Raw genomic sequence first — 25,145 nt, 5'->3', positions numbered from 1 at the left:
TCCCCCTCTTCCTCTCTCTCTCTGAGTCTGTGTGTGTGTGTGTGTCTGTGTGTGTCTCTCTCTATGACTCTCTGGGTGTGTGTGTGATTCTCTCTGAGTCTCTGTGTGTGAGTCTCTCTCTGTGAGGCACTGTGTGAGTCTGTGTGTGTATGTAAGGGGGATGGGTCTCTCTTTGTGTGAATCCGTGTATGTGTAAGCTTGTGTGAGTAAGCATGTGTGAGCCTCTGAGCCTCTGTGTCTCTGTGAGTCTATGTGTGCACGTAAGAGTATCTGTGTGGGTGAATCTGCGTCTGTGAGTCTCTCTGTGTGAGTCTCTCCCTGTGTGTGAGTCTGTCTCTCCCTTTGTGTGAGTCTCTGAGTCTGTGTGTGTGTGTTTCTGTGTATGTTTATCTCTGTGTGTCTGTCCCTCTGTGATTCTCTCCCTCCTTGTGTGTGTGTGTGTGTGTGTGTGTGTGTGTGTGAGACCGAGAGAGATAGAAACAGACAGAGAGAGAGAGTCTGTTTGTCTCTCTGTGTGTGAGTCTGTTTTTCTCTGTGAGTCTATCTCTGAGTCTCTCTCTCTTTGATTTTGAGTCTCTCTGAGTCTGTCTCTCTGTAAGTCTTTCTGTATCTCTGTGTGTATGTGGAGGGGGTCTCTGTGGAGGGGGGTCTCTGAGTGACTGTCTCTGTGTGAGAGACTCTGTGTGTGTGTGTGTGTGTGTGTGTTAAAGAGAGAGAGAGTGCGCACCTGTGAGAGAGCGCCTGTGTGTGTGTGAGAGAGCTTGTGTGTGTGTGTGTGTGTGTGTAGTGTATAAGAGCCTGTGTGTGTGTGAGAGAGCCTCTGTGAGTCTGTGTATATCTGTGTGTCTGTGTGTACGTGAGTCTCTGAGTCTGTCTCTCTGTGTAAGTCTCTGTGAGTCTGTGTGTGTGTCTCTGAGCGTCTGAGTGTCTGTGTGTGAGTCTCTGCGTGTGAGTCTGTGTATGAGTTTCTCTGTGCATGAGAGTGTCCTCTGTGTGAGGGTCTCTGAGAATGTCTGTGTGAGAGTGTCTTTCTGTGCATGTGAGTCTGTGTGCATGAGTCTTCTCCAAGTGTCTCTCTGTGAGTCTCTCTCTGGGTGAGTCTCTATGAATCTGTGTATAAGTGTGAGATAGAATGTATGAGTCTCTTTCTCCACGTGTGTGTGAATGTATGTGTGAGTCTTTCTACCCATGTGTATCTGTGTCTGTGTGTGTGTATGTGAGAGTCTGTGTGTTTGTGTACACATGCATGTGAGATTCTCTCTCCCCAGGTGAGTGTGTATGTGTGTGTGTGTGTGTGTGTGTGTATGTATGTCTCTCTCTCTCTGGGTGAGTGTCTCTCTTTCCATGTGTGTTTGTGTATTTGTATATGTGTGTGAGTCTGAGTTTGACTGTGTATCTCTGAGTGTCTGTGTCTGAGTGCGTCTGTATGTGTGTGTCTGTATATGTGTCTCTGTGTATCTGAGTGTATCTCCCTCTGAGGGTGTGGTGAATGTTTCTCTGTCTCTGTGAATGCCTCTGTATGTGTTTGTGTCTGTGCCTCTCTGTCCACAGGTACCTTAGTGCCTCTCTGAGTGCATATGTGAGAGTGTCTCGTGTACAGTGTGCATGTCTCTCTCCGTGTGTGTGTGTGTGTGTGTGTGGTGTGAGGACGTTTCTCCCACCATGTCTCTTTCTCTCTCACGCAGAGAGCTCAGCCAGGAACCTCTTACCCCTCTTTCTCTGCCTGCCTCTCTGCCTACTTGTGGTCTCTGTCTCTCTCCAACAAATAAATAAAGTCTAGGGGAGAAAAAGAAAGAAAGAAAGAAAGAAAGAAAGAAAGAAAGAAAGAAAGAAAGAAAGAAAGAAAGAAAAGGACCACTTTATAAGTAGCCCAGATTTTTTTTTTCTTTTTCTTTTTTAATTTTAAAGATTTTAGAGAGCACAGGGCACAGCTCAGGAGGGGTAGAAGGAGAGAATCTTCAAGGGGATTCCCTGTTGAGTGCAGAGCCCTATATAATATCCCACAACTCATGAGATCATGACCTGAGCTGAAACCAAGAGTCAGACATTTAACCAACTGAGCTACCAGGTGCCCCAGATTTATTTGAGAGAAGAAGAGAGAAAAGAGAGAGAAAGAAAGGGGCGCCTGGGTGGCTCCGTGGGTTAAGCCTCTGCTTTCGGCTCAGGTCATGGTCTCAGGGTCCTGGGATCGAGCCCCACATCGGGCTCTCTACTCAGCAGGGAGCCTGCTTCCCCCTCTTCCTGCTTGCCTCTCTGCCTACTTGTGATCTCTGTCAAATAAATAAAACTTAAAAAAAGAGAGAGAGAGAGAGAGATGGGGAGAGAAAGAGATGGAGAGAGAAAGAAAAAAGAAAAAAGGCAGGTAAGAAGAGAAAGAGCAAGAGAAAAAGAGAAAGCAAAAGAGCAAGAGGAAGAGGGAAAGAGTGAGAGCAAGGATGAGAAAGGAGAGAGAAAGAACCTGTGAGCGGGGGGGGAGAGGGGATCCTTAAGCAGACTCCCTGCTGAGCACAGAGCCCATCAAGGGGTTCAATCTCAAGACCCTGAGATCATGACCGGAGCCAAAAATCAGGAGTGGGATGCTCAGACGACGGAGCCCCCCACATAGCCCTCATGTTTAAGTGTTAACTTATGTCCCCATTTTCATAAACTCTTTTTCTAGATAATCATTCACTTCTCCCCCTCTGAACCCAGAAGACATTTCTCATCTGCATTATTCTTTGGCCATTCTTAGATTTTTTTGGCAGACCGCTATTGATAGCCTGCATTTATTTGTTCAAAATAATAATCAAAATAATTTGTTCAAAATACTAATTTGTTCAATAATAATAATTTGTTCAAAATAGTCTTTCCTAACTGCCACAGGCTAAGTATTGTACTAAGCACTGACGACACGTGGAAAAGTTCCCATGGCTTTGGACCTTCTGTTCTGAAAGCCACATGGGGCTTTGGATTGGACAGAATTGGAGAGGGCCGTGCAAGCTTTCCCCCCAGCTTTACGGAGGTAGAATAGGCAGATAAATGTGTAATATTACTGAAGTGTACACGACTGGATAGACATCTACATTGTGAAAAGACACCACCACGTTCATTAACACACCCATCGCCTATCGCACTCTTGCTTGGCTGAGAACACATTCTACTCTCTTAACACTATTTTTATAACAGAAATCAGCTTCAACTATAGCCCCATGTTCCACGTTAGATCCTTAGATCTTACTCTTCACTGAAACTTTATGACCTTTTACCAAACTCTCCCTAATTACCCTACACCTCAGCACCCGGGCAACCACTTTTCTACCCTATTTCTCGGACTTTGACATTTCTTTCAGATGCCACATATAAGTGATGCTAGGCAGTATTTGTCTTTCTCTGTCTGGCTTATTTCACTTAGCATAATATCCTCCAGATTCACCCACGCTGATGCAAAGGCCCAAGTCTCCAAGGTTTTACACAAAAGAAGTCTGTTCCTTGCTCAGAGTCTGGTGTGGATGGGAAGCTAGGAGATTTGCACAGGCCATTTGTTTACCTGGTGGTCCTGCCATCCCCTGGGGCAGGGGGTGGGGGGTGGGCAGAGAAGTGGGGCAGGAGCCTCTGCACAGAGCTGGCTGACTTAAGAAGAGAGACTTTCCCACAGGAGGCTAACTGGGACCGGGTTTAGAAGTAAATATGTCACTTCTGCACACTTCCCACCACAAACCCCAGGCCCAGAGTCACACCCAGGTGTGAGGGAAATGTACTCTAGCTACAAGCTCAAGAAGGAAAAGAAATGGGTTTTGAAATGGATTTTGTTCTCTGCTAGAAGAACACATTCTAGGATGTGATAGAATAGAGGGGGCTGTGACCAGGGGAAATGAGTGAGGGTCCTGCAGTGCAAAATGCAAGGAGTCACTCCTTCTCGGGCTTAGGCGAGCATACCTTGGATCTGTGCTCCTCACAGACCACCCCCGCCTTGCCTCACCCTTTCCTGGCCCCAGTGGGAGTGTTTAACTGCAGAAAACAAAGAGGGCAATGTGCTGCTTTACGAACAGGGACTAGAAAAGGAGCTTGTTACGAAAAGGAGGGAGAAAGATCTTCCTAGACAGAGTAAGCAACAAATGCAAAAGTCCTGAGGCAGGAAAATTGGTTATAGGGGTTTGAGAAACAGAAAGAGACCAAAAGGCCTGAGATGTCAACAGGAGAGTTGGAGGGATAAGCAGAAACCAGGTCACATGGAGCCTTCAGATCTGAGCAGGAGTTTGGATGTTCTTTCAGGTATTAACAAAAGGCAGAATCAAAAGTTCTGACTTCTGTTGTATAAGCAATTCCTCTGAGTTCCCAGTGGAGAAAGGACCACAAGAAAAGCCGCTGGAAGCCTACCGACATGTTTTGGGAGAGAGACAGGGATAAAACAGTCAATAAAATGCCAACAGACTTGGAAGAGGGATTCGAAATATACAGAAGGGGCATAGAGAAATCCAAGGTATTGCACAGAAAGGAGAAATAAAGGTTTAAGCAACCAAGTAGATAGAATATTCTTTTCTTGGCTCCACAAAACCTATTTCAACAGTGAGCTCCTTGGGGGGAAAGGAGAGGCTTCTTTCTATTCTCAAAAATAATCCAACAAGGAGTTTTAAAGATGTAGCTGAAAAAGTAAGCAAGCAAGCACACACATACGAACACGGGGAGGGGCACAGAAGAGAGGGGAGAGCCTCTCAGCCACACTCCCTGCTGATCACAGAGCCAGATGTGGGGTTCAATTCCACAACCCTGAGATCATGACCTGAGTTTATTTGTATACATATATGTAATTACATATACGTGTATATATACATGTGTATATATACATGTGTGTATATATCTATATGCACACACACACACACACACACACACACACATATATATGAAAAAAAAAATCTAAAGTTCAAGGAAGTAAGCATCCCATCTCCCACCTAAAAAAATTAGTATCTGTGAAATATTCTGGAGAACTGGCAGTAGCATCAAAAGACAGCTTTTGAGGCACCTGGGTGGCTCAGTGGGTGAAAGTGTCTGAGTTTGGCTCAGGTCATGATCCCAGGGTCCTGGGATCTAGCCCCACATCGGGCTCTCTGCTCAGCAGGGGGCCTACTTCCTCCTCTCTGCCTGCCTCTCTGCCTACTTGTGATCTCTGTCTGTCAAATAAATAAATAAATAAAATCTTTAAAAAAAAAAAAAAAAAAGACTTAGCTTTCCATCCTCGTGGTGAAGAGCATGGTGGAATCCGAATGCCTAGACTGGAATTGTAGCTCTGACATTTACTAGTTCTGTGACCTTGTGCATGTTATTTACCCTCGAGGCCTCAGAGCCTTCCTCTGTAAAGGGGCTAGGAAAAAATAGGGCCTACCTTACACGGTCATTTAAGAACTAAATAACATGCAGAATAAAGAACTATGCTTGGCACAAAGAAAGTGCTCAATAAATGTAATGATTATAGTATATTACTGTATCCAGTTCTGTACGTGATTCCTAAGGGAAAATGGTGTAAAGGATGTTCATATCACCATTAACACTTCAACATTAAAAGTTTTCAGTATTGACTGCCCAAAAGAAATGGAGTTTTAAGTTTCATGGTGGACAACTGACAATACAGATGTTATAAATAAGGTCATTGAAATAGTAAGGAATAAGTAGGTGCTTATGATATAGATTTAAAATGTTATATTTATGTAGATGGGAAGGAAACTTCTAGAAGGATAAAAAAAACCCAAAATGTTAATCACTGAGTAGAAGGATTATTGGCCATTTTGTTTTTTCATTGCTCTATTTTCCCAATTTCCAACAATGAACAGACACTGGATTTATAGTCATAAAACAATTCTGCATTTATTGGGGGTGCCTGGGTGGCTCAGTGGGTTGAGCCTCTGCTTTTGACTCAGGTCATGATCCCAGGACCTCGGATCAAGCCCCGAATCAGGCTCTCTGCTCAGCAGGGAGCCTGCTTCCTCCCCTCTCTCTGCCTGCCTCTCTGCCTACTTGTGATCTCTGTCAAACAAATAAATAAAATCTTTTTTAAAAATCTGCATTTATTGTGGGGCTCACTTCATGTTGTATATAAATAGCTACTCACTATGATGGACACCTGAAATAGGACATTTTGTATCGATTATACATAAAAGAGAAATCCTCCCCTGTTAGTGATTGTTCCAGTGTTAAGTCTTTACCATTTGCTTCCAGGACAAAACACTTGAGTGTTCCAACAAGGTGGGCTTTATTACCAAAGTAACTTTCAAAACCAACTGAAAGAAAAATGGGGTCTGAAGGACAGGAACTACTAGCCCTAATGAGCAGATATGGCTCATTGGTTCTCTAGAAAACATACAGGTTGAAGGGGTATTAAAAAAAAAAAAAATCATTCTTAATCTTTCATTAGTAAAAGCAGCAGGTGCATTCCAGTTCTGTTCTCCTGGCTTGCAATACAGTCTGTGCTCTTCAAAGCACCCTAAAGGACTTGACTTGGAAGAGAGGCGGGGATCTACAGTGTTCTCTTTCTCCAGCAACAGGCTTGTTCTTGGGAGCCAAGGTGTTTATGTTCAAGATTTCTAGCAGGCTCTTTTTTTTTTTTTTAAGATTTTATTTATTTAGTTGAAAGAGATCATAAGTAGGCAGAGAGTCAGGCAAAGAGAGAGAGGAGGAAGCAGGCTCCCCACTGAGCAGAGAGCCCGATGTGGGGCTTGATCCCAGGACCTTGAAATCATGACCTGAGCCGAAGGCAGAGGCTTTAACCCACTAAGCCACCCAGATGCCCCTCTAGCAGGCTCTTTAATACAATCTTTCTCACAGACATGTGTGAATTAAATTTTCAACTTCACTAAACTGTTAAGTGTACATATTACAGGTATCCTTTTTTGGGTAGTATAAAAGGGACACCAATGTTAACTTGACTGGTAGCAATGAGCTAAGTTTTTAAATGGATATAGGAAAGATTCCATAATTAGAACCAGCTGTAGCTCCTAAATAGGATTTTTTTTTAACTTTACTGCCACGTACCCACGGAAGACTCTAGACCCTTTCCTGATATGCCTGCAAATTCAAGACTACACAGCCAAAAATACACTATTTATTGACGGCCTTGGAGAGTGCATTCGAAGTGGCTAGCAGCCATTCAGGTCAAGCTTGGGGGAAACTTTAATCCTTCTCAGGTGACATTACTTGTAGAATACAACATCCAGCTGATCTCCTCAAATATTTTCCTTCCTCCCTTTCTAAGCCTTCCAGAGAGTGTTTAAGTAGCACAAAGTACTGTTTTTCTACCCAATGAGCCTCAGATTACACCAAGCTGAAGCTACTGTATGTTCACTCAGGAGTGTCTCTGAAAGCTGTTAACAGAAAACATTATCAGAAGATGTCTAATAGAATTCAGGTTTGCACAAGGCTTGCATTTCATTCCTGTGAGCAGAAGCCAAAAGAATTGTTTTGATGTCATTTGACCACTAATGTTTCAGTAGGCAGAAACTGCCTCTTCCATCTGACAGGCAATGGCCTGACACAAATCAAAGCCTTTTATTTGCTTGCAGTGATGTTAACCCACTGGCCGAACACACACCCACTCCGCTCTCTGAACTCCAGCAATTCAAGAAGAGCTCAGCCTATTGCCTGCTTTTCCTGTAAGAAATGCTTTGGTGGCGACTGGGTGGCTCAGTCCATTAAACATCTGCCTTTGGCTCAGGTCATGATCCCTGGGTCGTAGGACAGAGACCAGTATCAGGGTCTCTACTTGGTGGGGAATCTGCCTCACACTGCTTCTGTGCCCTCTCGCTCTCGTGCACACACACGCTCTCAAAATCTTAAAATAAATCAAAATGCAAGAATATTAAAAATAATGTTCTGGGGCGCCTGGGTGGCTCAGCGGATTAAGCCTCTGCCTTTGGCTCAGGTCATGATCTCAGGGTCCTGGGATCAAGTCCTGCATCGGGCTCTCTGCTTGGCGGGGAGCCTGCTTGCTTCTCTCTCTCTGCCTGCCTCTCTGCCTACTTGTGATCTCTCTCTCTGTCAAAGAAATAAATAAAATCTTTAAAAAAAAATTATGTTCTACTAGCCCTTTATATATAGCAAAGGTGTATGAATAAAACAATACTGGATGCCAATCAAAATCAAAGGGAACTAATTTAAAACACCTCTAATACCAAAAGCAATATACCACAGACAATATGGAGATTGTAGTAATGTTCTGTCAAGGACGCTCCCGGCTCTTGGAGTTCAGTCAACTTCAATAGGAAATCAGTAAAATAGATTTTTCAACTTCAGTCTAACAATAAGAAGCCAATATGAGTCATGGTTATTTAAAAAAGCAACACACTAAAGGGATTCTTTGGATTCGTACAATTTCATAGAACTTCAGAGGTGGGAAAGAATTTGAAGTTTCCTAGTCCAACCCTATAAACCATGTCTAAAAAAGCTTCACCCTTCAGGGCCCCTTTGTGCCCAAGGCCAGGGATGTCACTACTGTCCTCCTGTATGTACAGGACATGGTCTAGGAGAGGCGGGATGGCCGCACACAATCATCCCACTTCTGCTGCCAAGGATACTATTATTAAGGTATAATTAACAGTACTTATTCCACAGGGCTGTTATGAAAATGAGCACATTAAGAACCTACATGTCTGGCACGGGTTAGGACTTGCTATGCACTGAAATGTGTCCCTCCCCACCACCAGAAGAGATGAAGTCTTAATCGCCAATACCTAGGAGTGTAGACATATTTGGAAATAAGGCCTTGCAACTCTAATCAAGGTAACACGAGGTCATCTGAGTGGGCCGGAATCCAATGCAACTGGTATTCTTGCAAGAGCAGAGGGGAGACAGCCATGTGAAGATAGAACAGAGACAAGAGTTAGCCACCAGCTAAACAATGTCTGGGGCTTCCAGAGGATGCAAGAGGCCAGAAGGGATTTCCCCCCTCTGCAGTCTCAGATGGTACATGGAGCTGCTGACCCCTTAATGCTGGGCTTCTAACCTCCAGAAATGTGTGGAAATGAAAGTCTGGTCTTTGCAGCCACCTAGTTTGTGGTACTTAGAACAGCCCCGGGAAATCAATAGAGTATTCTAGTGTGTGCTGCCAACGCACTCTTTAAAGTCATGGCATCTAGAACACTGGTGTGGTCTGGGAACCTCCGGCTGCCTCACTCTTTGACCTAGGTAAATATTCCTCTTAATGTAGCACAATCCTTTTTGCAACTCTATTACATCATAACCTCAGGAGGATTCAAAAATCAATGATAACCTCTTGTCTCCAACATCCTAGTCCTCCATTGTGGTTTCTTTGATCTTAACAGAAAAGCTCTTACATTTATTTTCTGTTAAAATTTCAATTATAAATTCATTTTGTTATGCCCAGCCATCAGCATTTTTTTTTTTTTATAAACCATCAACCAACATTTAAATGTCCTGTACAACTTCCTATCATCAAAAGTGTGGCTGGTAATACCAACCATCTTCAACCTAATCATTAAGAAAATATTGTTCCAGGGATGCCTGGCTCAGTTTGATAAGCGACTGCCTTTGGCTCAGGTCATGATCCCAGGGGCCTGGGATTGAGTCCTGCATCAGGCTCCTTGTCCAACAGGGAGTCTGCTTCTCTCTCTGCCTCTGCCTGCTACTCTGCCTGCTTGTGCATGCTCTCTCTCTCTCTCTCTTGCTCTGACAAACAAAAATCTTAAAACAAAAAGAAAGGGGAAAAAAAGAAAATATTGTTCTAAAGCTAACAGAGTACTTTATTATACCAGAGATGTTCCTCAAAGTGGGCAATCCATTACTCCCCACTCTGTCAAATAAAATTCCATAAGTAACATTTGAGGATATACTTGCATTTCTCTACCTTCCACAATAGGCTTTTTAAAGCCTATTGTGTTTTCCTAAGTGTCAGCTATTATTAACAAATTTTCATCAAGCACTTATTTATCTTCCAGTCTAGTAAACCTGTTCAAAAAAGTATGGTACAACCCATGCTGGCTATAGCTGCCATTGAAACCTAGCCTTTTTCATTTTTCAAGATTTTATTTATTTGACAGAGATCACAAGTAGGCAGAGAGGCAGGCAGAGAGAGAGGAAGGGAAGCAGGCTCCCAGGTAAGCAGAAAGCCTGATGTGGGGCTCAATCCCAGGACCCTGGGATCATGACCTGACCCGAGCCAAAGGCAGAGGCTTTAACCCACTGAGCTACCCAAGCGCCGCAAAACTGGCTTTCTTATAATGAAGCATTCCAGAAACTGACTTACATGACATGCTCATGTAGGAATTGAGAAATAGGTCTTCTTTCCTTTGTTAGGAATTCAGATTAAACTTCAGTATATATAGTATTATTTATTACAAACATTTAAAATGACTCAGAGGCATAGGATGCAAAATCTAATGAAGTAATTTTGTTTAGTATTCTGCCTACAACCAGTCTTGTAATTTGAGTCAACAGTTGTCGACAAGAATTTCTATTTTAGTATCTAGTAGATGCCAGATGCATTACAGATGTATTCATCGTGGTGTGAATGGTCCTTAGAGGTCCCTCTACAGTCAGTACAGTCCCTGGTTTTACAACACTCTTAAGAAACACCCTTTGTAAGAAAGAATAAAAAAGAAAAGAAAACAAGAAAAAAGAAAAGAAAAGAAAAGACCCTGTTGTTGGAAAAAGGCCATTTCTATTGATTATCAAGCAAGGATCTCTTCTATTAATAGTTTCCTATATACACCTGGAATTTTCCTATGAGCCTCCTTCGTTTTGCCTCTAATTCCAAAAGTTAATATGATTTATCATATCTTTTTTCCACATGCCAGGCCACAAGTCTTGAACAGGAGTGATCTTGTTCCTGTTCTTTCTTTCCGTAAGTCTAGGCTCTCCCATCTCTTCAAAACTTGGTCTCAATATTCAACTAAAAGGACTACTTGAAGCTTGCAAAAGACTTTACAACAGTTAGCACGGAGACACTTCCAAATCCAAATCATGTTCTTCACCTGCAGCAGTTGCAAAGGACTATTTTATGTCTACATAAGGGAATAACTACACTGCATCTAATTCATAATTTTGGATGATTTTCAAGGGACAATTTCCAAGCCCTAGGTCACTTTATAGAATAGCATTATTGAAAGGCAGAACAAGAAACATCACTCATAACTGACAGGATTCAGTCAATAGTCACATATCAGCCACTGCATAATTTATGGACCAGAAGTTGTGGTAAATGGCTTCCCAAACTCCACAACCAACCAACCTCAACCCACTAATCATGCTCCTGGGAACCACAGCTGTCCATTATCAAACAATATTTGAGTTAAGTTACTCTGTCTCCTAACTTTAACAAAGTTTCCCTAGTATACTAACCTGATGGAAGGACAGTGACCACAAGATATCTTTCACCAGTAGAAGGAATGCTACAGATAGGACAGCCCTAATTTCTCGCAAAACGTTAATAAGACTCCAGATCCTTAAACAGAAAATTTTAAGCTAGTTTGCTCATTCTGCTCACCCAACCTACAGGTGTTCTCTGCCACTTCCTTTTATCTATTTAGAAGAGCGAAGAACACACAAGAGTTCCTCAAAACTCGCCTATAAACCTGACCTTTAAACACACACACACACACACACACACACACACACACACACTTCCAAAACCAAAAAAATACCAAAAAACAAAAAACAAAAAACAGCAATACTCAAGTATCAAAAATTAGCATTTTAACAAAGTGTTCTTCTACCTTCAAGGACTACCGAGAGGGCTTGACAAGTCCAAGACCAGAACTGCCTTAATTTGTATTTCCTGATGGTAAACTTGGAGCCCTGGTGTAATTCTTCTCAACCCACTGGGCTGCCAAGTGTTTTTCATTCAGTGCAGTCTCCAAGGACCAGGGATGGTGGTAGAAAAGAACAAAACAAACCAAACAAAACAAAGCAAAACATAGTTACTCCAAAAGACTATGGTAGGGGAGGCACAATGGGTACAGAATACACCTCCTGGTCATAGGGACAGTAACTCCACTAAGATTCAACTCAACTGAAAACTGGTCTGGGGGGTGGGGGGTGGGGGGAGAAAGTGTGATAAATATGCAAGGTCATAATGATCTAGCAAATCCCTCACCATTTAAAGCCAGATTTTATCTACAGGGAGACATTAAAACACAGCAGATCAAAAGTGAACAATGAGGAGCCAGAGAATTTTTAAAAATCCTCTATCAGACCTCATTACATGAGGAGGAAAGAGAACCTTTTAAGAAAAAAAACTGGATTTTCAAAATAAGATCAGACAATTTTCATTATTCTCAGACAAAAAGGTGAGAGATTCATTAAAAGAAAAGAATATTCTCCATAAAGATTAAAGAAGTTGACAAACAATTGGCAAGCATCAATTTGCAGTTGTTCTGGACAACTCTAAATTTTACCAGTTGTTTGAATTTTCAGGTGTTCACCTCATGGAAAACATTTTTTCATACAACGTGTTTTCCAAAGTGAACGTAGAAGCTGGTATCCACTGGTAAGTAGACACAAACTATCTCTCAGATCTTAAAACTGTGAGGCTGGTTAAGTTTGCCCTTCCTTGAGGCTTTGTCAAAAAGATTAGGGGCCCGAAACAGAAATTCCCCAGTAAGGCCCAAAGCTCTTTATTTGTTCTTTTTTCTCCTTCTGTGTGGATTTCAAGATGATCGCAGCACCACTCTTACTGGAGAAAGCGTAGTTGTTTTCTCACCTGAACCAAGGGGACAAAGCAAAGTAAGCACACATCCTACAGATCCTGAGAACAAAGCACAAGGAAAAGAATGCAAAGTGTGCCCTCTATCGGTGTCTGAGTTTTAATCGCCGTAGGGCTGGTTAGCAAGTTGCATCCAGCAATAGGTGAGACACGAAGGCCATCCTGGTAGGAAAATTATAAAATGTGCTGACCCAGCAGCAAACCTAGAAGAAGCCCCCTTGACCTGAACTGAGGAGTGTTCAGCCCGGTTCTGATCAATGTGAGCCAGCGGCACGATCCAAGGGAGTCCCGTCAACGCCAGCGGAGGCCATCAGCGGGGACATGGCAATGGCAATTTCTAAAAATTTTATATTCTATTATTAATAAGATAGAATTAGACCATATGAGAAAAGGATTTTAACAAAAACCCACTATTCTGTGTATTTTGTACTTCTACAGACTTTTTAGAGGAGTGGAGAGAATGAAGCACCCATTGTCCTCAAGCAAGGGATCGTTAGTCAAGTAATTATTTACTGAGAGAAGTCTTGAGATTGTGCTTCTTATCTCTTCCCTCATACTGTGTAATATATACAGGGCAAATGTCTGGAAACTGACACCTGGAAAATAAAAATTTTAGAAAACCAATGTGTAGATCAATTTGAAGCAGTCCTTGGGCATCAGGCCAATTAAGAAGGTCTACCTCCTATTACCTTAACCAATGCTGCTTAACCTATTGAAGGAAACTGATGAACCACGGCCATTTTGAGACTTTGGAGAAAGCTTAAGGTCCTCTCTCTGTACGAAAAAGACAGGCTTTAGCTTCTAGTTTCAGGGGGCTCACAAAAACCCTGGCTCCATATCTGGACCCTAAGTTAGGAAACCCCCGCTCAAAAGAAATGTGCTAAGAAAGCTAAACTCTGTAAGTGCACCCAAGAGCCTTCAAATGAAGAGAACTGAAAGCTTTTACAAAAATTGTAAGGGTTTTCCCCAAGCAACCAGATAAAAAGGAAAGCTACCTATGATTAGTTTCTCTACATTTTCAGAGTAAAGGAATATTTAATAGCTTTTCTCAAATCTTGATTGGTTATTCTTAAGATGGTATATCATGTGAGTACACACACAAAAATACACACACACACACATTGACAGGTGGATATGGGCAAACACCTACAGACACACCTATTCTGGCAATACAGAATTCCAATCCAGGAATACAAGAAATAATCATTGTAAGATTCTTAAAATTCTTACAAAAATAATTATCTTAAAAAAAAAACAAAGAATGATTAAAAAATGAACAATACGAGTATGCAAAAAGAATTCTGTAACCAGATCCCCCTTGTGGTCCTATACCTCAGCTATCCCCCTACTCAGCCTTCAGATACTTAATATTATTCTATTAGCATGATTTGGAAGTTGTAGAAGTTCTGAGGCTCAATAAAAGTCTGCATTTCAAAAACTCCTGAATGGGGACACCTGGGAGCTCAGTGGGTTAAGCCTCTGCCTTCCGCTGAGGTTATGGGATCGAGCCCCACATCAGGCTCTATTTTTTCTCTGCCTGCCTCTCTGCCTACTTGTGATCTTGGTCTGTCAAATAAATAAAAATCTTTAAAAAACAAAACAAAAACAAAAACACTCCTGAATGGGTTCAAAAGTGATTATTATTTTTTTTAATGAGCATTTATGCTGGACATGTCCTGTGTTCAGGAAAAGCCAGGGAACTCAGAACTGTGTTCTAGTTCTAGCTACTTTCCACTTAACTATTAGTTTTTAAAATCAAATTTCACTTTCCAGTTCTGTCAAACTTGTTGCCCCTCATCCAAATAGTGAAGGTCAATGCCGTCCTGGAAGGTACTGTACAAAAACAACTAGGTCCTCTACCGACCCCCTACAGAAGAGCTTACTGTCTCATGCACCACGACCCCACCCCCAGGCCCGCATCTCTCACTGATTGGTCTGCATAGTTCTGGTATACTCAAAGTCACAAAAACAGCAATGCAGGTTGAACACGTTTCCTGCACTATGTAGGTTATTAATATCACTATCTTTTAGGAAGAGAAATACCACTTTCCTTTTCCCCTAAATGGTTATTCCTCTGGAGAAAGAGTTTGGGGTGAAAAAAAATATCCCTAGTGGATCTTTTCTGTAGAAGAAATGCTTTTAAAATACAGATTCCCTCACCCCAGTGTTTCCCCTTCCCTGCCCCAAACTCCCCTGCCACGTGGAGGGCTCTATCATTCCAATAATAAACTGGCCTACAGATACACCGATAGGCACTAGGGCACTCTAGAAATTCTGGAGATTGTCAGAAGAGACTTCAAGTGAGAGCTGGATAAGAGAGGCTTTTATCCCAATCATTTTTTTTTCTTTAAATAATAGATAGTGAGATTATACCTATTATCTAAGAATGCATTCAAACTTCTGCTATGTGCAAAGAACTGAGCAGAATTATTTTCAGGGTGAACAAAATCTCATAGTCAATGGCTTTTTGTTCCGCCACCATTTGTGAAGAAGCACCCTGTTAGGCCTGCTTTGGGGATACATTGATGAGAGGAGTGTGAAGTAGGGGAAGGAGAAGACATTAGGCAAATAACTGGAATAAAGGGAAAAATAAGAGCGTGTCTGGAAAATCACACAGAAAGCAGAGATAGCTGTGAGGGGAAAACTGACTCTGCCTTCAAAAAAAAAAAAAAAAAGGCAGAAAATTCCATCGGGGTGGGGGTGGGGTGAGGGTAGGGTGGGGGTGGGGTGGGGGTGGGTGTTTTCCAAAGGCAGGGACTTCCGCTGGGCATTCAGATGCTCAACAACTTAAAAACCTCAAAACATGGGATGTGTCTGGAAAAGAAGTAACCAGGTCAACTTCAGCGTGTAGCGCTGCCAGTGTGGTGGAAAGTTGGAAATGAGCGGCCATAGGTGGTGGGGACAGCCTTGAATGCCGTGTGAAAGAGGCTGGCATAAATTCTGCAGTCAATGTGGAGACCTGGAGGGTTGGGGCTTAGCAACACAAGTCATGTGATCAGATCTGAGGTGGAGAAACCTTCAACATGGCGGCATCATAAAGATAGGAGTGAAGAAGATGGTGCCAGGAGATGAGGAGCTAATAGGGTCTGAGCGAGGAAGCACCTTTGGGAATGGAAAGGACGGGGTGGGGCTAAATCTTTCTGAGATAGACCAAGGCCAAATGAACCAATGAAAGAGGCAATAGGGAAGATGAAGCTACAGAGAGATGTTTAGCCTTGACTCATACAAACCTCATGAATTGAATAAGAAACACAAGCAGAGAACACACTGGGGAGAGGGAACAGAAGGAGTTGTCAATTTGTGCAGGGCAGAGAGTATCTATCCATACAGCAGTAGTTAAGAAGTCAAGAGGGGAAGAGAATCTGAAGTTAAGAAGAAAAAAAAAATTAATTTGAAGCTGGAGTTGAAGGACTTTACATGGAAGTAACAGTTGAAGATACAGGGATGGATAAAATCCCCTGAAGGAAAAAAAAAATAACAGAAAATAACAGCAGTCTATATCTCTGAATGAGGCGACCAAATAAAAATGGGCAGAATATGGGGGGCAAAACTAGAGTATGTCACTAGCCACAGGAAGACTTTCTTTGGAAAGGACAGATCTCTCCAGAGGACGGAGTCCCAGAGGGCTGTCTCAACACTGGTGGCCTCCCAAGGAGGTGAATATAAAGAGGACCGTAAAGAAAATCTTTGGTAAAGTGGTGGCTGCAGAAGGCAGATTGTAGCTGATTAAAGGGTGAATGGAACAGGATTGTTAATCGATAGGAAGGGTACGAGTGAAGAAAAACAGAAGGGATTGGAAAGCAATGTGAGAAAGAAGGAAATTAAGAATTTTAGGATTGGGGGATAGCAGTATGCTCTAAAAGCGGGGGACTGACATGGAGAGGTCCTAGAGAAGAGCAGAACAGGTAGGGGGCAGGCCTTGGGAAAAATAAAAGCACACTTCCCTTACTCATTCCCTCTCCCCTTCCTGGTCCCATCAACCAGTCTGGGAAAGAGGACAAGAGAGTGACTGGGAAAGGGGAGTGAAGATCCTTTTTAGTTTCAAAGATCTGATTTGCATAGTCATACCATCCCCAACCCCTTTCTCTCAACACCCACATGAATACACATACACCCGAATACACATACACTGATGCTGAGCATAGATCTAATTATATGCATTGTGTGTTCCCTTCAGCATTAATGAACACCTTCCATATTTATTCCATAAATTCCCATCTTTACCACCTGCTGTATTTATTCCAGCTAAAATTATAAAAATGTATAAATATGGACATGCAACACTGTACCTTTGATCAATCCTTGACTGCTACAGATAATGCAAAAAATGATGACATTTTGGGCAGAAAAATAGGAAGTTTAAAACTATTTTCATCCCAGGGCTTATCACCCCCTTTTAGCAAAGTGGTTATCAAGCATTATATCAAATGATCTGTCATTTATTTTCTGTACTTAGGAGGGGTAGAAGTGCTTACCCCCAAAAGGTGGGGGGTAGGGCAGAAGGTTTAAAAGGCAGGCAGTTAGAAGGAACGAAGTAAAAAGTATCCTGGATAATCCCTACACTGGCCAGTTAGTCTCTAAGTAAACCAAGAGGAGGTTTTGCATTAAGGAATTAGAAGTGTCATTTCCAACTTGTGATTTCTGCAAATATTGGATTCTTTCCAAGCTGGATTTATAAGCAGATAAAACCAGAATTAAATGGAGGCCTGGAAGAACATCACCTATTTTGAATCACTTCCAAATTTCAGTAGCTTAATAAAAGGTTGGTTGAGACACAGCAGTTTTTTTAACCTTTGTGCCCTGGTAAGATACTAAGCAGAAAAACTCAGAATTATGCTAGAAGGACAAAACAGCCTATTTACATGCAAAGTTAAACATCAGACGAGATTTTTCAGAAATGCTCTGGAACTTAAAAAATGTAATACACAAGATGTATTTTAAAACTTTCTCATTTAAGTGTAGGTAAATATGTTCCATGTGACGTATCATCTGCATTTTTGAAAGAATACCAATGAGGAATAGGCTATCATTAACAGTACTCAAAAAGCCAAATACCTCCACATCTCTGCATTAAATTTTAATTTAACCCTATAGCATTTAAGAGAAAACGTTTAGGTTTTTCACCAACCTCGGTTACCAGAAACAAACCACACTGTTTGTGATAAACACTTCAGTTTCATGGAAGAAGCCAAATCTAATCTTAAAGAAAATGAGAGGTTATGGAGGGAGAAGCTGAGGCTTTACTATGGAAAAGGCTAGGCAGGGAACATTTGTCATACTATGCCCCCTACCATCCAAAACCAGAAACACCAATTATGTATCTGGGAGACTTACTGCATCTTAAGGAGTTTTGTCAAGAAGTTTTCAGAGATCCCTGGTTAAACTGTGACTGGGCACATAAACAGAATGAAGATAGAAAAGTAAGTCACTGCATACCAAGCTCAAGAAATACCAAAAACCATAATAAAGTTATGATTTGTCAATCTACCTTTTAGTAATTCAACCTGAAATGTGGCTTACAACTATATTCAAATAAATGAAGCAAATCTACCCAGCATACCACACAGATAAATCCTAAGTAGTTCCAAGACTAGTAGAGGCGGTGGGAGTGAACAGTAGCTAATAATGACCATGCTCTTTTTCTTTTTTTCTTTTAAGATTTTATTTATTTGAGAGAGAACAATCAGTGAGGAGCAGAGGGAGAGGCAGAGGCAGACTACCTACTGAGCAGGGAGCCCAATGCGGGACTCGATCCCAGGACCCTAACCTCGATCCCAGGACCATGACCTAAGCCGAAGACAGACGCTTAACCAACTGAGCCACCCAGGCGTCCCATAACCATACTTTTGAATGACAGGGTGGGATGAAGGAACCACTGAGTTACGGCTCGATCCCAGAACCCTGAGATCATGACCGGAGCCAAAGGCAGAGGTTTTAACCCACTGAGCAACCCAGGCACCCCTACCAAATACTTTTTTTTTTTAATATTTTATTTATTTGACAGAGATCACAAGTACACAGAGAGGCAGGCAGAGAGGTGGGGGGAAGCAGGCTCCCTGCTGAGCAGAGAGCCCAATGCAGGGCTCGGTCCCAGGACTCTGAGATCATGACCTGAGCCGAAGGCAGAGGCTTAACCCATTGAACCACCCAGGCGCCCCTCAAATACATTTTTATTTTAGGATTTTGTTTTCTGAAGAAGGGGAAGAAAGAATGTACGTGTTGTTGTTTAGGTTGGTCTTCCCCATACCAGATTTGCCCAAAATTAGGGAAGGTTGACGTTCTGTTCTCTCAATCCTCTGGCTCTATTTTGAAATAGAACATACAGTTAAATGATATATTTGCTCTCTATTCCAAAATGGATGCAATTGATTTTAACTAAATTATCTAATCTCTGCCAAGAATTTTATTTCATTAAGAAAATGATATTATAGAGCATCTGAGATCATAGAGCAGACTAAACATAATGCCAAAGGAGTTCTGAGAATGTTCCACAGTGAAGGTTTGATTATTTACAGATGGAATATAGAAAAAAAAAAAATCAGCTCACAGGCATCAGCCTAACCAATCCTAGTATCACTACTGCCTACACAGTAGCACAAAGCCAAGGAAATAACTGATCTTCGAAGCCACAACACTCTTTTTTTAAGGTCCTAATCACTTTTCTCCCTAGAAAGTAATATTTAACTGCCAGTATCCAAAACAAAGGGAAAAGGGGAAATGTTGGTACCACAATAGGCTCTAGTATGTCAACGGTCACTGCTGACATGATTTGGCTAGTGGTCAAGCATTCACCAAGGAACTAATTTAAATCAATCTCCTTTGGGAAAGTCAATTGTTTGATTCTACACCAATTGTTGTGCATACCAATCAGTGGACATGAGATCAATTAAAACCAGCTTAAGTTTGTGAAGAGGGACAATTCACACAACCTGAGTTAGATCTCTATTCATTTCAATACTCTCACAATGCAAGCCTTAAGCTTCCTTGCGAAGCAGAAAAGCTACTATCACCCTCTGCTGTCTAGCCAGGCCTTCAAGGAGTTCCACTTTTAATTAAAAACACAGTACACCCTTTGTTGGCACAGATAGTGTGGTCACTTTTAAAAACCATAGTTATTTTAGCCAGAAACGTGGAATTTGGGAAGGGGTGTCCATTAAAGACGGGGAGGGGATGCAAACTTTTGATAAAATTTTTTTCTTTACACCATTTCTTTACCAATTTACATAGAGCAAAAGTAGTTGAATTTTATTACATCAAAAGGTAGGTTTGGCACAAGGGACTACGGCACACTTTAGGACTGGGTTTCTCAGTGTCAGCATTTGGGGCTGTGAAGGGTAATTACTAGGAGATTTTGCCAAAGCAGCTTTGAAATGAATGGGTTTTGTGTCAGATACCTAAGAAGGCCCAGGGCCAACTCTGGAGATGGCACTGCCAGGAAGGGCCTGCAATACCGCTTCTGGCCGCAGGGGTGCTGTCATGTCCTCTATCACACAGCTCTGCGGTGTGAAGTTCTCGGGCCACACTAGGTGGGGATCAGAAAGACCTCACGGAATTGGTCAGTCCTAATAAAGAACCAGCTGACAAGGCGTCTTAGGAATTTCTCTATTTGCACGAACTTGAAGCATCTCCGTATTTCCCCCAACCAAGTAGGCAGCACCTTGTGCTGGTAAGAGGTGATAAAGCCTTTCCAAAAACTCTAGACTACAGTGTAACCAAAATTTGCCAGATCTGCGAGTAATACCTCAAAGGAAAATACCAGGTGGAGAAAGGAGCCAGCGTGGAGGGGGAGTGGAGGAGATGATGGAAACGGACCTTTTCAGGACGACCATTAGCATTAAACTTTCGTGGCCTCTGGAAAGAAATTTCTCTGTAGCATTTTTCTGCGCAACGATTTCCGAAAATAAGAATTTTCCGAATGCCAGGAATGAGAAAAAGAGAAAGGACGGACTGTTTTCTTTAAAAAACAGATCCGTAGCGTCAATTGGAGAGCAGAGGTTATGGAAGTCGCACACCACTAGTCATCCGAGCTCGGCCCTCCGGCCCGCCGACCTCCAGCCCTCCGGGTAGTAGCAACAGCTTAAGGACGTCCTAAAAGGCGGCGAAAAGTTAGGGCGAGAAGAGCGTTGTCCAAAATCTGGGTGCAGGACCAGAGACTCCATAAAATGAGTTCGAAACATACCCTATCACAGATCGAACGCGACATTTATATGGGGCAGGGGGAGAGACAAGTTCTGTTAACTTCCAGACAAATTCTACCGGTGCAGAAGTCCAAATTGCTCAGACGAAACAGTTCTAAGGGGCTGCTGGGCACCTTCCATGCTCCCAGTAATGCAAGGACTGGTCGTGTGTGTGTGTGTGTGTGTGTGTGTGTGTGTGTGTTGGTGTTGTGTTCAAATCCCCCTAGAAGACTTCATTGTGTGTAGCAGCCCTTTCCCTAAAAGCAGCTGGATTAGCTGCAGCCCAGCAGGACTCAGAAATAGGCGCACAGTAAATCTGCCTGAAAGCTAGCTCTCTGGTATCTTGCTGGAGGCTTCCACTTGTCTTCCCCCGAGCGCACACAAGTGATGGAGATTGAGGGAGAGGTTAAAAAGCCGCAAGGGAATTTCATTGAGACCAGAACCAGCTAGTTTTAAGGAAAGTATATAGAGAGCGCAAAGGCAGGCCTGTCCCCAAAACATCACTCCGCACGTCAGCACTCCCCCAGAAAACCCGGGTACAAGTTGCTTCTCAATGCAAAAAGTTCAATAAATCATCCCACATAGTTTTGGGTTCCAGAAAAAGAAATCAATTTTGCCCTTTCCCTGTAAATGTAGGTCCCCCGCCTTGACTTAGTACCCCTTCTCAGCTCGCGCGCGCGCTCTCTCTCTCTCTCTCTCTCTCTCTCTCTCTCACACACACACACACACACACACACACACACACACACCCCTAGGCCGTGTTCAAAGCTATCTGGGGCGCACACGGATGGGGAAGGTAGAGATGAGCTGCAGGGGAGACGGTTAAGAGGACTAAAAAGAGAGAAGGACAAAGAGAAGAACAAGAAACAGTGAATGCCCGATAAGCAGGGAGAGCGAAAGAGAGGAGTTCAGGAGTAGAAGCGGGGCAGCGAACCGGGTACAAACCACACCACTGAGCCCCGAGCGCCCGCCGGGCTCACCCGGCTCTCCAGCACATCTCGGTCCGGCTCGCAGCGCCTTCCGAAGACAGAAAAGAGCGTTCGGCCGAGCTCAGGGGCCCAGAAAGTGCAGAGCGGTGGCGCGCGCGAGCGGGGTGGAGGGCACTGCAGGCCCAGCGGAGCCCCGGGGCGCCCCGGCACCAGCGCCGCGACGCGCCCCCACTCCGGCCCCACGCACCTCGGGCAGAGCAGGACTCACCTCGTTTGCTGCGTCTCCATCGGTTGCCTTGGCAGTGGCTGTAATCCATACAATTCAGGATGATGAGGGCAAAGGAGAAGAGGCGAAACTGCATCTGGGCGGTCGGGCGGGGGAGAGGCGCCTCTCAAAGTCGGGGAACGGGATAGCTCCTGCGAGGAGCCGGCGCCCACCGCGCTGCCAGGAGAGACGCCGAGGGCGAGTGGCCACTAGCCCGGGGGTGGGGGGGGAACCTCCCGCACTGGTCAGTTCGGCGCGGCCAGCATCTCTCAAACCTTGAACCTGAGAGACGAAGAGGAAAAACAGAGTGGAGAGAGCCCCGAGGAGACAGCCTCTTCGCGCGTCCCAGTTTAAGAGGAGGAGGGAGCGGGGCGTGAACCCACCGCTTAGCGCGAGCCGCGGGGCAGTTTCACCCCGAGCCCACAGCTGCGGGCGACTTGGAGAGAAAGGTGATTCACAATCATTGAATTAGCAACCCCTGCCGAACTACAGGCTCGGACCCGGGGGAAAGGGCGTTGGGCGGCCAGTCCAGGGAAAGGAAAGGGTTCCAAAGGCACCAAGGGCGCAGGGTTCAAGGAGCGCCCCTCGGCCCTCAGGACCCACGGCGGGGTTACCCAGCGCCGTGGCCGCGGTGGCCGGACGCGGGTCGCCTACCGTGGCACTTACGTCTCGGACGGTGCGGCGTGCCTAGGCGCGGCGCTCCATCCCGGGCAGGGGAAGCGAGGCGCCTCGCTAGCACGTGGGCCGGGGAAAAGTTTGCCGAGAGGTGCCGGGAGCGCCCGGCAGGTCCGGGATTCCGGCGGCCACCGCGGGTCCGCAGTGCTCTCACGGTCCTCTGGGCCGGCGGTGCCTAGCAGGAGCGCGGCGGGAAGGCGCGTCTGCAGCCTCGGGGATGCTGCGTGCCCGCCGGTGAGTGCGGTCCTCGGGCGACCGGCACCACCGGCTCTCACTCTCTAGGTCCCTGTCCAACTGCGCGGTTTCCCGGGCTCTACTCCACAGCCACTTCACAGCTAGGATTTCTCTCTTTCCAAGCTATGGAAGACAGAACGCTCCCGCGAGGCCGTAGGGATGTGGCGAGCGCACTTTCCGACGGAGATGCAGCCCGGCCGAGGCGAGGCTCGGGATGCTTCTATAAGTAGGTGGTGCTGTGGTCCAAGGCATCAATGTCAGGCTGCCTCGGAGTTCCTGGGTCCTAAAGCCAGAAACTCTCCGGTTTCCCTGAGGTCCTAAAGAGCGCTGACAGCTTCCAGCGAGCCCAACCCCAGGCAAATTCCCTCCGGGCTTTCCTGGAGTGCACGGCTAAACCAAAAGGAAGCTAGGGGTGGGGGTGCCCCTGGACCGCACTGGCAGGGGGAGCCCCGCCGACTTCACCCGCAAGGCGTCTATTTCGGGCGCTCCCCGGTGGGTTCCAACCCTTGCCCTGACCTCGGGGCCAGGAGGATCTGATTGACCCGTCCTAGCCCACCCTTCTGACGGCTGCTTCTGGCGGACTGAGTTTGAACTTGAGCTGCATCCCGAAAGATACTACACCTCAGCCACTTGTTAATTTATGTCTCGGCTTTGTTAGACAGAAGATGTTATCAAGGCTGAAATTAAAATGCGCCCTCAGTGTAGGGAGTGAGCGAGGTTTTCCAATAGCTTTTGCATGTCCTCACTAGCTTGTTTCTTGACTTTGTTTCTTGGTGGTGGTGGTGGTGGGGGGGGGGGGGATTGCAAAACCTTGTGGTCCCTTGCTTGCAGGATTCAAGAAATTGGGACCTTGCTTCTTTAAAGAAAAGTTCACTTTCCACTGAAGTATTTCTCAGTCATAATCCTTCCCTCTCCCTCCTCCCTCAAAGACCTCTGACTTAAACTTCTGGGTGCCTGGGTTTGGGGACTACTGTTTAAGGAAGGGTTACATGACATACACTTGATGCTACCTGATTTTTTTTTTTTTTTTGATGGTACCTAATTTCTTTCTGTTGAAATCTTCTGTCCTGCCCTCACTGCTGTAGGAATGAATGTATTTACTCCTTAGGCAAAAGATTTTTTTTTTTTTTTTTTACTGCCAACCATGACAGTTTGAATGTTTGTAGATATGACCATATGCTACCATATCATATGGCTTAAATTTCCTTTTCCATGCCTTCAGTTTCAGATGTTCAGAAATTTAGAAACTTGACACAATCGTGTTGAAACAATATGACTATTAGAATAGTGTTTATGAATTGTTCCATTATTGTCTGTCCATAACTATTTTTACAGACATCACTATTACATAACAATATTTATGTGCTAAGAACTTCAGTGTTATTTCCTTTATGCATGCTTGAGAACATCCAAGATAAATCTGAGTTGAGGTCACTGGTCCCATTTCCTAGATAAGAAAATTCAGCCCCTGAGACTGGCCCACAGGGCACAAATAGAGTTGACAAAACACACTGCAGGAACAGTGGATCTGTTTCTGAGTTTTCAGAGTCTTTGATTTTTATCATGGAATTGGAAGCAACTGGAAATTTTCAGCTTAGGGAGTGGCCTAGCATTTAGCATGATGGCTGAATATTCCAGTAGATATCCCCCCATCATTTTAAATATATATATAAATACACCACTCACATAATGCACACACCAAATTTATTGCACTTCTAAAGAAGTCAAGTCCATAGTAGCATAAAGACTTCTCTAAATAAGCCCTTGGCCTTTCTATATAGCGCTGAGACCCCTTCAAGATCAGTGGTTATCAGTCTTTTGGAATATTTATTTATTTTAAAATATATAAGGGCAAAACGAGCACAAGATCAAGTAGATCTAACTCTACCATTAATCCCCTTGATCACTTTTGGTAATTTTCTGGATCTCGGTTTCCTTGGCAGTATTTTAGAAAATTTGAACAAGATCTCTTTTAGCCTTGCCATGCTCTGGTTTGCAATCAGTTTTCTATTTCTATCAAGAAGTTTCTGTTTCAGTGGGGTCTAACTAGTGTGAGGACAAACTCATTGATAGAGGTTCAGTGAGGAAAGATGTCAATCATAGTTAAATTACAGACCACTTTCAAGCTTTTGTCTTCAAAGATTACTTTCCATAATTTCAATCATTTAGGTTACACAGCT

The 25,145-nt window shown here is 43.9% G+C and overlaps 1 protein-coding gene across 1 annotated transcript in view; it reads right to left on the bottom strand.

Moving 5' to 3' along the window:
* RSPO2 (R-spondin 2) overlaps positions 1-23,203 on the bottom strand; it is a 156,487-nt gene extending 133,284 nt beyond the window's left edge. Inside the window, exons 1-2 of the mRNA XM_059165777.1 lie at positions 22,723-23,203; positions 22,060-22,338 (exon numbers count right to left, since the gene is read on the bottom strand). Of these exons, the coding sequence (XP_059021760.1) occupies positions 22,060-22,153 (94 nt within the window). The 5' untranslated portion in view covers positions 22,154-22,338; positions 22,723-23,203. The remainder of the gene's footprint in view (positions 1-22,059; positions 22,339-22,722) is intronic.
* Between the last annotated feature and the right edge of the window lie 1,942 nt (positions 23,204-25,145).

The sequence above is a fragment of the Mustela lutreola genome, chromosome 3, assembly GCF_030435805.1.
Source record: "Mustela lutreola isolate mMusLut2 chromosome 3, mMusLut2.pri, whole genome shotgun sequence".
In the NCBI taxonomy this organism is placed as follows: Eukaryota; Metazoa; Chordata; class Mammalia; order Carnivora; family Mustelidae; genus Mustela; species Mustela lutreola.
Note: the sequence above shows the minus strand (reverse complement) of the source record. Positions and strands in the feature narration are given on the sequence as shown.